We start from the raw sequence: 13,783 nt of genomic DNA on the forward strand, positions 1-13,783 counted from the left end.
CACTATTCAAAAGATTGTCCACTCGAAAACGTCTCCCGCTATCCCTTACCAGTCAATGTAATCCCAACGACTTGCTCGGGCCAGCCTAGCAATTCTCAAGAACAATCTACAAAGCTTGTTGCCCTGGAAGATGTGAGATGTAGACATATCGAGGAAAATAACGGCTCATCGGCAACGATCTGTGCTCCTCTGAAGATTAGACCCGTACCCGGTTGGAAGACTTGCAAATACACCCTTTCCTTTAAAGAGTGCTTCTATGCTTGAAAGCCAAGGTATCTTAAAACTATCGAAGACGCTCTTCAATGCACGTTTGAAATCTACCTCATTGACCACCATTTTGAGAATTAAGCTGCAAAGAAATAAGAGCCACGCAAATTTTGGTCAGCGTAGATCACTTAATAATGTGTGCAAAATTATTCCGGAACACGCTTACTAACGGTAAATCACAGACGCTCCTCTCCGATATTTTTTGCGGAGAGTGGACGGCTGTACACAGGCTGCAAAGACCAATTTTTCTTAGAGTACAAGCAGGCCGGGGAGCCGGGCTCGCGCAGTGGTGAGACGCACCGTTGGCTTCCATTGATTCCAGCCTCGTAGCTGAAGGAACTACCGACGTTAAATAAATTGACTTTGACTTTGCTTTGCTTTTGTATTCAATAAAGAAAGTAAATTGGTAGCAAAATCAAGTTTGACCGGGAAAAGTTACATGCTCTTTGTACAAGGAACACAGATTCAGTTAAAACTTCAGATTCGTACTTCAGATTCCTTTTGTTCCAAGATTCCACCTGAATTTTCTCCTACATATAACTGGTTTGGAAGCTCGGCAAACAAAAAAGGAGCAAACAAAGATGCCAAGATTTAGGTTGGATAGTCCACGACCGTGCACAATCTTTTGTTTTGAGCTCATAAACTATGCATGAATTACGTAACCAACATGTTTCTATTGGTTAGTTCCTCAGTACGGAGTAAACAACTACTGTGTTTTGTGCACGGTCAAGGCCAAAAAAGAGAACAAAAACCTACAACAAAGAAAGTTGTCGGGTGTCATAACCATTCCCGTCTATTAACTATGATATAACGAGGAGTCGCGGTAGCCTTATGGATAGTGCGCTCGGCTCCGGATTGAGTGGTCCGGGTTCTGGCCAGGGACATTGCACTCTCACGGTGCCTCTCTCCACCCAGGTGTATAAATGGGTATCGGCAAGTTTAATGCTGGGGGTAACCCTGCGATGGACTAGCATCCCATCGAGGGGGAAGTAGAAATACTCCTAGTCGCTTCATGCTATAGAAACCGGAGATAAGCGCCGGCCTGATTGGCCTTCAAGTCTCGTAGCAGACTTTACCTTTTTTTATAACGAATTTTTATTCTCTGTAACAGAACCATGGCATTTTCCTGAAAAACGAACTACCGTCCTTATGAAGGACCTGGATGGACGCTTCTTCTGAACACGCAACACCCTCCTATGAAAGCAAAGAAACGCCTGAGATATCGACAAAATCCTGATCGATACTCTCCCAATATCGTACCATATACAATTGGATTGGTTGAGCTATGGATGTACAATAAAAATTCACTAAAAATCAACACGTTCCTAAAATGTTTGAAACTCTCTGCATTCCCAAAGTCCAGCCAGAGCCACAAAAGTTGCTTTGGTAACATGAAGAGCGCAAACAGTATGACTATAGCACGCAAGTTTTTGTTAATTTTTGCGTTTTCTATGCTTCTTCTAACACTTGCTGGAGCCGGTCGACCAAAATGGTTATCAGCGGTTTTAATTTTTTCACGTTGCCTCAAAAAAATTCCAATCCTCGCGTAGGCAATTGAAATAATCAGCAGAGGAAGGGCATACTGGAATATAACAATGGCGACTGTATAAGCTTGCCTCGTACCAAAAGCTGGCCAGGCTTCTTTGCATCCTCGTCCTTCATGATAAGCGACTACAGTTAGCAGTGATACAAAAGCAATCCCTGCTAACCAAGTCAAGATGAGGATCAAGTAAACTTTCCATAGAAGAAGCCTGGGACAGAACGGTTTTACGATAGTGCGCCACCGTTCTATTGCCATACAAGTCAGGGTGAAGACGCTGGCAAATAAACAAGTTGTCATAAAAGGCCAAATTCCCTTGCAAAGGACGTTGCCGTGAGGAGATGCTTTGAATTTTAGGTAGAAATCGACTGAGATGCTAACTATCAGCATGCAAAGATCGCTGATCGCCAAATTGAAGATGAAATAGTCATTGATTTTACGGTTGTTTTTCTTGCTTTTAACCACAAGTACTACGAGAATGTTACCAACAGCACCAAATATGAGAATCACGGGGTAAATTAATAACTGAATGTAGTCAATGGAGCCAAAATCGTTTTCCTGCTTCTCGGCCATTGCCATTTATTGGGTATATCCTCGCTTTTGTTAATGTTTAATCAATCTTGACCAATAAAGGACAGACAGAGACATAGGTGACTGAAAAATAAAAAATAATAACAATGAAATCATGAAAAAAACCTGTAGCGTTGATGTTCAAAAGACGTAGACATTGGTGGATAAAATTCAGACAAAGAGGTTAATGAAAGGGGTGGCTTGGAAGGAATAAAAAAATTCAATTAACAAACGAGGCGACGAGCAAATGTGGAAACAACGAAAAGTGAGAGTACGAATCAGATTTACTTTGTATTTCAGTTTCAAGGAGTGAACGAGTCTTATTTGGTGTAAAGACCAGTGAAAGTTTTCTTTCGATAAATTGATGTTGAAAAAGTATGATTACGACGTTTGATAAGTACATCAAGAAACGTGATTACATTATTTTCTTCAAAATCTATAGTAAATTTGATGCTCACATGGCAGCTATTGAGATACTGAAGAAATTGAAGAGCATTGTTTTTACTGTCGAACAGACAGTGAAAGTATCATCAACTTATCGAAACCAAATAGAACAGGTCAACTCGGATTAATATTAATCTAATCATTATTGATTCTAATGATTTTTAAAATCCAGTAATGGATAATAAATTATTATTTAGCTCTTATTAACCGAGCAGGAGGTCTGTATGGGAGAATCTTGACCGAGGTCGTGAGTACAGACCGAACGCAGTGAGGTCTGTACACACGACCGAGGTCACGATTCTCCCATACAGACTGACTAAGCTCGGTTAATAAGATGTTTATTATATGGCAAACAAGAACAATTTAACTGGTTTGTACTAACTGACATTTTGCTTGCGAACGGCGATGAGTGGCGATGAGCTGAACTTAATTCTGTCAAAGTTTGCTCGTCATCCTCTATTTTGTCTTCATGCTGTTTGGCACTTCCATAAATAAATATTGGTAGAAGAAAATACTCAATATTTTTGCATTTTAGTTTGCATCTTTTCACCGCAAAACATTACCGGTCTAGATGCCGGTCTAGATGGGAAAATCTAGACCGCGGTCAATATCGATTTGAACCAATCAAATTCGTGAACTTGGTAGTTCCCAGTCCTTGTGAGACAGAGCCATACAATAATATCCTTTATTGAGGTTTGAGCCGTGCCTTAATCAATTAGGATTAATATTAATCTTATGTAAGATTAACTCATTGTTATTTTTTTACATCTTGGCCCAATAAACAAAGCTGAAGGAATCCCTGGTAGTGGACTGATTTGTGGGCTGAAGTATTCTCACAAGATATGAGGCCAGATTTTAATTGTACGTTTTCACAGAGGAAACAATCGGACGGAAAGGCCAGCCTTGTTTATGAACCTTGGGAAGGCCGTAGAGGACTCCATGACTAGAAACACATGGTGATATCTTTTGAAAGGTATTATCCGTACTCTCACTTTTCGTTGCTTCCCCATTTGCTCGTCGCTTCGTTTGTTACAATCGTCTTTGGACGAACTTAAAAACTTGCTGTCACAAAACGGTTAGGCAATGAACAACAACAATAACATTTTTATTTAGCCAATTAGTGGATGGCTTACTCTTACCCCACAAACAGCTACAAAAAACTAATCGAGGAGGGGCAAGCCAAATAAAAAAAACACTTGTCTAAAAATTTAACGATACAGGTTACACGAGGATTGTATTATCATATGTAATACATTATATTACAAACAACGGTGTTGTCTGTAATGTTGCTGGCCTACCCACGTCTGCTGTACTCTGTTGAATGTATGACCCTCTACCGGAAACACATCAGAAAGCTCACCACGATCCAGACTCGACAGGCATGTAATAAAACACCGGAACACCCTGAAACACCCAGGAATACCGGAACACCGGAACACTCCGGAATACCCCGGAACACCGGAACACCCCGGAACACCCTGGAAGTAACCCAAAACCCTCAATTTGGCTAACCCTAGGCCAAGCTAGGCCTTAAGTTGGTTTTTAGGCCTAGGGTTAGCCAAATTGAGGGTTTTGGGTTAATTCCAGTGTGTGCCGGTGTTCCGGGGTGTTCCCGTGTTCCTGGTTTTAGTACATGCCGACTCGACACCTCCGACAACTGCTGCATATTAAGTGGCAGGATAAAGTGGCAGAGGTATTAAAACGCCACCTGGAGATGAGTGGAGTGGCCGTTGTCCACTGGGAGGAACAGACCCTGGACCGACATAAATGGCGAACTGTGGTGCAAAACTCGCGTACCAGAGTGGAAGAGAGCTGACGAAGTGACTACGAAAGGCACACATAAGAAGACACTGTGTTCCGGACCACGATAACTTTCCTTGTGACAGCTGTGGACGCCGCTGCCGCTCAAAGGCGGATCTAATGGGCCTACAAACGAGTCTGCCGCACATAACTGCCATATGTAGCTAACTACTCACATCTACAAGTCATCATTGACATATCGATGGACTACCAATGAATAAAGGTCTGTCATTATAAAGTATACGAATATGACAAATAGAAACGTTTTTAGCAAAATGTTAGGAGCGCTCAGGCACATCGCTGCCCAACTCGGACATACTATTCTCAATTCCTGTTCTCTACTAGCACAAATCCTATAATACACTTCTTCTACCCCCCCCCCCCCCCCTCCAAATAAGAAAAATTGCACATGCAGGCGTTGTTTTCGATTTCTCTTGGGACGTCTTCATGTCCCAGGATAAATTGCAAACAGCGTCTAACATATAATAAGCGCAGAGATTTTTCAAGTTGAGCAATATTTTTAATTATTATTATTATTATTATTATCATTATTATTATTATTATTAGATGAAAAATAAAATTAACAAATAAGATAAATGGTAAAATGGCGTAATAGTGGAAAAATAATTTAAAAAGCTCTTTATGTGATCGTTTTTTCTTAAAACAAGTTAAGGAAACAGGAGGCAACAGAAGGGAAATTGAATGGCGGAAAAATCATGATGCGATCTTATAACAAATGAAATAAGAGATTGGCCACGATGAAAAAAAATTAAATGTGTTAGTTATTGCAGCTCATGCATTGCGTTTAGATTTGACCATGTGACACAACGGCAGAGAGATCAACTGAACCTAGAGAAAACCTCATCGTTCTCAAACAAGCCATGTCAATCGCGACGAAAAACCGAGAATCACAAGGTTATCTGCCAAATCGAGCATAAGTATATTCTTTTGATCTCGCTTTTATATTGTATTTCACAGTGAGTAACTTTTGACTGATCCGAGTTAGTTCTGTCTTATGGCTTTATTGAAAAAAAAATTGGCAAAAGATTCAGAATTTCAAATCCAGATAAAGTCTACAAAGGTAGCCACACGAAAATTCATCATGTCATGGCCAGCAGGTTTATATAATACGCTAGGTTTTACTTACCTTTATAGATGACCATAAACTCCTGCTTCTAGTCTCTTAACATTAACGAAGTCAAGTTGGAGTTGCTGATTCGGCGCCGTTCCGAATCGAAAAAGAGGCTTTACTTATCTCCGAAATAGCCTCAAAAATGCGTCTCCAACCCCTTGATGCAGATGGGATACATTGCTTTTTCAATAATTTTTATTAATCAGATCGATTTTGGTGGGCTTAGCCTTGCTTTGACATTGAAGCAAGGGGCTAAAAGCAAACCCTTAATAAGCAATTGCCTGCAAATTGAAGAAAAACTTGTCAGAATTTTTGGACAGCTGTCACCCCAACTTTTCCTCAAAAGCGAGATGAGGAAGGTTGTATTTACTCACCGACCAGATGTCTAATCATGAACTATAAATGCTACGAAATTCTATTTTGCTTCTATTTACAACTCTTAGTTCATATCCAATTACTTTCATACAGTGAAAGTGAAAAAGGCGTGTACAAAATGTTATCTGAATGCGTCAGTCATTAAAACGCTGTCAGCAAACAATGCAATTTCTTTTTTAAACATCCCTGTCTTTTGTTATGGTGTCAATGTTGGGATTTAGACAGACAACTCATTTTATTTATTGCGCGCGGATATTCCATCTCAGAAGTGGCGGTTATCGACGGTCGCGGTCGTTGTTTTGTGCCTCTAGTTTGGGTGATGCAACTAAATTTTTACGGGTTTTGGACAATTTTTGCTACATCCAATTTCTAGGTAAGTAATCTTTTCATCTATGTCCTTGCTTTTATCTGAATGTCTTTTTGCAGGTTTTGATAAGTTTCTTTATGGACCGTCTCAACTGTCTTTTGTATTTTGTGAACCATCTTTAGTGCATCCTTCAGTCAGCAGCGGGCAGGGTCACTGTTCCAGTAGCCTGGTTAAGAGATCATCATAAAAGTATGTCCAGCCGGTAAGAACGCCTTTTGATTTTATCATGTTGATCATGTTGACCTCGACAATGGCATGCAGCTTCATTAAACCATGACTGTTCAGAAACACTTTTGTTTGACTGTAGCACATAAGGTCTTTTCCTTTCAGTCATTTCGTTTCGACAAAATGCCAGCAGCAAATAGAATGGTAAACGGAGTAATATGTGTAGTTCCATATTCGCGAAAATATAGCCCTGGCGTTCGTGTCTTGATTTCCAGAAATATCGGCTTCTCTAAGAAAATCGAAGCGAACCGTTCTTGCAGCTAAAACCACCCCAAATAGATGTGGTTAGTCTTGTTACTTATCTGCTATAGACGATTAGTTAGAGTGGAAAATAATAAAAACAAAAAAAGGACATTTGCCTAATCAGAGCGATTTTTCTTCTGAAGTGTTTTGCTGGCATCATTCTGGACAACCATTCTGACATAAGGCGTGTCTTTCGATTGACCTCAGATGTTTTTGTCTGTTTGGTGTATTGGTTTAACAGATACATCTAGGCACACTTCGGGATTAGAACTGCCTAAGTATCAAAGCCTTTTGAACCCTTGTTTTCTCTCGCTTGCCTTTTCTTTTACAGGGAGCCTGTTCACATGCTAATCGTCAATCTCTGGCACAACACCCTTGAAAACTTGTTATTAAACGAGGATCAAGTGTTGCAGGGATGTTTGTTATTTGATATTTGTATGTTATATCTACAGAATATTTGTATGCTATTAAAGGCTGTGTTTTCACTAGTGTGTAATATTTACTAGCTGAAAATTCTTTCTAGCGTGAAATTTGCTTTTTATTCGGCAGACAAATATGTCAATTGCACCTAAGCACGAACGAAATGAAATTGTCCAGAGCTTGTAAATGTAAAGGTAGCAAAGACAGATGGATAACACTATCAAGTTAAAACCTCGACCATCGACAAAGGATTTTGTCTCCAGACAAAGCATTTTTAGGCCTTTAAATATTCTCGAAGGAACCCTTGAGGTTTGGTCAAGAAAATTGTTCACATCAGAAATGGCCCTTTCTGTTAACAGTTTTTTTGTTGCAAAACAAACAAAATTTTGTGTAGTGCGAGCAGAACCAGTGACTCCAATTTTCATTAAAAAATATTAAATTTATGCCTTAAAACTGAAAAGCGTTACTAGACACTTACATTTCAAACACAACTCATTAATAATGAGAAATTAATCTGTTATCTCAGACTTCTTATTTTGCAGTACGGAATCTTTGCTCGTTTCCTGTTTGAAGAGCTCCATCCAACACGGTTACCTTTACCTTGCAGAAGTTACAGGGTTTTTTGTATTTTTGGACATTAACAGTATTATCTATTTGGTAATGACAGTTTTCTTAATTTTACAACTGTTTGTGAAACGGCCAATTAAAATACATTACCGGGGTCTCAAGGTTGGAGTGGAAAAAACCCTTTTGCTGAAATTGACTTTACAGGTTTAGCAAAGCTTTTGCGGTGATTGCCAGTTACGGCTTTTGCTGTGAACAGTTGTCTTTTATCCTGTAAACCTTTCGCAGCAATTGCTTCCCGGTTATGTAAGATGTGTGGAGTTGGACTTAAAAAAGGACTTTTGCTGAAATTGTCTCTACAGGTTTAGCAAAGCTTTTGCGGTGATTGCCAGTTATGGCTTTTGCTGTGAACAGTTGTCTTTTATCCTGTAAAGCTTTCGCAGCGATTGCTTCCCGGTTATGTAAGATGTGTGGAGTTGGACTTAAAAAAGGACTTTTGCTGAAATTGTCTTTACAGGTTTAGCAAAGCTTTTGCGGTGATTGCCAGTTATGGCTTTTGCTGTGAACAGTTGTCTTTTATCCTGTAAAGCCTTGGCAGCGATTGCTTCCCGGTTATGTAAGATGTGTGGAGTTGGACTTGAAAAAGGACTTTTGCTGAAATTGTCTTTACAGGTTTAGCAAAGCTTTTGCGGTGATTGCCAGTTATGGCTTTTGCTGTGAACAGTTGTCTTTTATCCTGTAAAGCTTTCGCAGCAATTGCTTCCCGGTTATGTAAGATTTAAGTGGTGGAGTTGGACTTAAAAAAGGACTTTTGCTGAATTTGTCTTTACAGGTTTAGCAAAGCTTTTGCGGTGGTTGCCAGTTATGGCTTTTGCTGTGAACAGTTGTCTTTTATCCTGTAAAGCTTTCGCAGCGATTGCTTCCCGGGTATGTAAGATGTGTGGAGTTGGACTTAAAAAAGGAGTTTTTGTCTTTAGAGGTTTAGCAAAGCTTTTGCGGTGATTGCGGTGAACAGTTCTCTTTTATCTTTTGAAGGCTTTTGCAGCGATTGTGACTTTTGAGCAATTACGGCCTAGAGTTTGGCTGCATAGATAGTAAATCCAAGTTGGGGAGTAATAATTATGCAGTTATAATAATGTAGTAATCTACGGTTGTATTTCTAGATATGAAAAGCCATAACAAAGGCTACATGGATCCTCATCTGAATATGAAGAGGAGTCGGTATGCAGAAAAGGAAAGTGACAGGTATCCCGGCGATTGACCGTAAAGTTCTTTTTTCTATATGGTGTGCTTTCCCGGGAAATGATATCTACAGCACACCATAAACATTTTTCATCGTCAAGGATTCGTAGACCATGAACATGACTTCCCGGCATTTGCTTTCTGCTGCACCGCATAACTATTCTTCATCATTATCTGTAGACTGTGCTTTCCTAACATGTGATATCTTCAGCACCGCATAATTGTTTCTGGTCGCTAGGAATGACTCTGCCTTTTCGCAATTAGGTTCCGTCTGCATCGCAGAACTGTTATTCACCGTCGAGGATAGACTGTGCCCTCTTGTCATTTCATTTGGTCAGCATTGCAAAACTGTTCATTATCGTCAATGATAGCCTTCCCGGCATTTGATTTTTTCTGCACCGCGTAATTGGTTTTCATCATTGAGTAAAGACTGTACCTTTTCCCTATTTGATTTCTTCTTCACCGAATATTGGTTTTTCATCACTCAAGTGTAAACTGTGATTTCCCCACCATTTCATTTCTTATGCACCGCATAATTCTTAATCTTCAAGGAAAGACTGTGACATCTGTGACATTCTTGGCATTTGAGTCCGTAAGCACCGCATAGTTGTTCTTAGTTCATCATGAACGATAGCCCGTGTCTTTCTGGCATTTGTTTCCATCTGCATCACTTATGGTTCTTCATCATGAAGGATAGACGTTCCGTGCTTTTTCGGTATATGATTTCCTATACACCAAATTTTATTTATATATTATAATTAATAGACTTGCGTTCTTGGCGTGGAGTTTCTACAGCTACTGGGAGGGTGTGTCTTCGGGGTATCTGATTGGCGCTGGATAGACAATGCTTTTGTTCTATTTCATTTCTGTATCGGCTTAAATAATATCATTGTTTTGGATACTGGAATGCGCCTTGCGGTCACTTGATTTTGTCTGTACTGGATAGTGAGTTGTGTACAATGTTCATCGAAATTTTCGTTGCTTTCTAGTGATAGCAGAACGCGTAATTTTAGATAAAGTTCAGATTTATGAGCTTTTGGAGGGGAGGTGGGGCAGAAGAAGAGTAAGTACGCGTTAAACGTTTGGCGAATGTGCTCTCCAGACATTCTCTTGATGAATCCAATCTCGTTACCAGTGTTTGGAACCCTGGAAACGTGGTTGTTTGTGGGTCCTGGTGTCAGTCTTAAGTTTGCGTTCAAATCAAGTAAACCAACTCTAAATTTATTTTTTCCGATCTCACAACTTTGCTCTCATTTGGATTGAAGTAAAGACGATTTATATTTTCCACAGACCAGTAAGAGAGTAGAAACGTCGTTATTTTTATCCCGCGTTAATGTACACCGAAGTCATAAGCAAAGAAAATGGCTCAAACACCACCAAGCTTTCGTTGAGTTATTTTTTTTGTATCACCTGGATAAAATGGCTCAGTTTATTTTCCTGGCTGGCTAAATGTTGGTTTTTTTTTTGGCTGGCAAAAAAGGGGAGAAAGAGACATTCCTGGCTGGGGAAATGCCTTTTTGGTAAATATCCTGGCTGGGAAAAGCTCTTAAAGTAAAGATCCTGGCTGGAAATTGTATTTTAAATTTTAGCTCTAGCTGGCTTTGGGGAGCGGATATAATTTTGCCACAGAAGTTAATAATCAACCAAAAAACAATTAGTGACTGTTGAAATATTACTGGAGGCGATATCCAATCACTTTATAAATTTTTCTCGTTGGGTACTCCTGAATTAATGTTGTTTTCATGTCGTAAATATTTTATTCTCGATCGACCGTCCGGGAAACTTCCTTCTGCTCTTTCTGACAACTGTGTATCAATATTTATTTGCTTTTTCATCAATATTTGTCTTGCATAAAGCACGCTAACAGAATCTGTACCTTGCTGAGTTCGCATTTGTTAGCGTTAATAGTATTTTCGGTCAGATGTTTCTGTTTTTTATGAGGGGTTTATTATTTTGGTCTCCCATCCCAACACTAACCCCGCGAAACAGGGCTTGACTTCAGTGAAGTTTAGTATTACAAAGTTTTCGGATGCTCATAGGGCACACTTGTGGTGAAAAGAAGTTGTGAGGGAACTTGAAAATTATCAACATGTCAGCCCAGAAGCCAATGTTTCTCGCTTCTCTTTTATTTGTTATTCTTCAGAGACTGGAATGCTGTATTTCAATACCACACAATTCAGTGCCTTCTGATTTTCTGTAGCACGTACCACAGGCAAGCCAGTGTATGCTTCACAGAAGCATCTAGTTTCGTATCGAATTGAAGTTTCCGTGATTAATATGCACTATAACACTTCCAGGTCAATCGAAATGTTAATTTGACTCAAACAAATTGTTATTGCTGATTAAAATATAAATATATATATCATTCTATATAAAAGGTAGTCATGCGGATGAATTAGGTAACATTATTTGAATACTTAAAACAACAGAAAGGTGGAATTACCTTCGTGTTATTGATTTTTGTCACCCTGGTTTCAATTTAAGGTAAGCGAACAAGCTTTTGGAATCGTTTTGTTTAAAAGTCGCCATGGCAGCCACTAAACATCGCAAAATCAGCTGGTAAATTCGAGACTAAGCTTACTTTGATTCTGTGAGCTGAAAAGTATCCGAAAGGTGCTCTTGCATTTGACGTCTTTTTCTATAACACACTTGCTTTCAGTTTCAGGGCATATCGTGGGCTTCTGTAAACAGTAAACAGCGATTTTTAACGGTTCCTTATCACTAGGTTCTGTCCTGGGAAGGGAGATACCACTAGTTTTTCATTACCAAAATTCAGGGTCGTAACGAGGTATATTTTTTCGTAACTGATCCCATATTTTTACGCAAAATTTTGAACCCCGATCCCAAAATTGATAAGAATTTTGCTCCCTAAACCCGCAAAAATTTGATCCCTGATCCCATGAAAAATACTGCTGATCCCGATCCCACGCGTTGGGATTCCAGATCCCAGGGCTGTGAACCCTGATCCCGGCCCTTTTCAGGCCTTTGATCCCTGATCCCATATTCCTCGTTACGACCCTGAAAAGTCGCTCACGTTCTACGTAGACTTCAAGTTGCGCTTCTTTTGGCTGGCTATACAGACGTTATTTTGAAATTAAAATAAGTATTTTCTCTAGAGCCGAACACAACATGAACTGATATCCACGGGTACAGAGGATTTAACGGTCTTGTTTTAGATCAACTGACATTCCCGCGCCAAGTGAGGTTTCATTTCCACTCCCTACTCAGCTGGGTTCAGAAGATGGAAGATGAGATCAATGGAGACATAATTGTAGCCATCGCACTCCTTCCTTCAATTAGCTCTCTGGAATCTGCAAAAATCTAGCAGACACGTGACCAGCCGCAACCAGCTGCAGGGTACAGGGTGCTTTTTCGAGGGAGGAAGAGAGAGGACCCTGGGAGCGAGGTGGACGATGTGATCTGAACGAACAAGAGACTGACACTATTAATCTCGGTTATATTAAGCGGACAAGTGAAATAGTTAACAAGTATAAGGTCACCCCTATTGGACTGAAGAATGAGAATGGTTAAAACAACAACAAACAAATAAACAAAAACAACATTGCCATGGTTGAGGGTCTGAATGGGGGGGGGGGGGGGGGTTGGGGGTCCACATGTCGGTTGTCGGTTGAAATTTCATTACTTTGTCGGTTGTCGTTTAAAATTCTCGACCTTGGTCGGTTGTCGGTAAATTCCAGTTATTTTTTTTGTCGCTAGTCGGTAATTTTTTCCCCGTTTTGTCGGTAGTTAGTAATATTTTTTAGACCTTTGTCGCTAGTCGGTTAACCCCATTCACACCCTCATGGTGGAGGTTCAGGTTTTCCTCCGAACTTTCATATCTTTCTAAATTTCTTGAATGGTTTCAGAGTGAACTCTCTTTTTAGTCGGTTGTCATATATATGTAATGCTAATAGGCTGTGCGCAATAGTAAAGAGCCCCTATATTGCATTCATCTTTCCCGGCTCATTTCAAATGTGATTATCGATGGCGATTCCTTAACCGCTGTAACTGAGTTGTTGTCAGATGGAGACGACAAAAAGACAAATGCTGCACATGGCACTGTGGCTGATTATAAGAACTCGCAAGAATTTTTTTTCTTGGGCTCGATATATTACAGTTTACTTCCCTCTAACTTTGCTTCTTACGGTTCGACTGCTTTTCTAAGGCACTTATCCCAATATTAAACATGATATTTCTGAAATTCATTATCTGGGCACACACTTGTTAAACGATTTTTTTCGTTAGCGTGTCTTACGTCGGCTCGTTGTTGGTACTAGTGCGGGGATGGTTAGAGCGCCTTCACAGGGCGAAGTACATTCCAATCCTCGGAGGCCGCAATCCTTTTGGTCAGCACCAAAGATAACGTTCTCTGGATGGTTCCAGGCGGTTGTGACCAAACGAGTTCAGCCACAGTTTGGTGGGAGACTTAAAAGGTAAATACATATAGGAAACGACTGCAGGGCCAAGAAAGAGATGAAAACCGGTCGCTCCATGCGCCCTAATTATATCTAAGAACTAATCTGCACTATTTGATCCTAAGCACTCGTTAGAACATGGCTAGTTAATAAAAGTGTCCCACCTGACTGTGGTGATT

At 40.0% G+C, this 13,783-nt stretch overlaps 1 protein-coding gene across 1 annotated transcript; it reads right to left on the reverse strand.

Moving 5' to 3' along the window:
* Positions 1–1,414: 1,414 nt before the first annotated feature.
* LOC137991264 (neuropeptide FF receptor 2-like) lies at positions 1,415–5,913 on the reverse strand. Its single transcript, XM_068836376.1, has 2 exons — positions 5,769–5,913; positions 1,415–2,461 (listed from the first exon to the last, which is right to left on the reverse strand). The coding sequence occupies exon 2, from the start codon at positions 2,384–2,386 to the stop codon at positions 1,415–1,417; it is 972 nt and encodes a 323-aa protein (XP_068692477.1). The 5' UTR covers positions 2,387–2,461; positions 5,769–5,913.
* Positions 5,914–13,783: the final 7,870 nt, after the last annotated feature.

The sequence above is a fragment of the Montipora foliosa genome, chromosome 2 (assembly GCF_036669935.1).
Source record: "Montipora foliosa isolate CH-2021 chromosome 2, ASM3666993v2, whole genome shotgun sequence".
NCBI classification, from domain to species: Eukaryota; Metazoa; Cnidaria; class Anthozoa; order Scleractinia; family Acroporidae; genus Montipora; species Montipora foliosa.

Bases quoted from the DNA above. Each gene is read 5' to 3' on its own strand.
- LOC137991264 (XM_068836376.1), bottom strand. From the start codon at position 2,386: ATGGCAATGGCCGAGAAGCAGGAAAACGATTTTGGCTCCATTGACTAC.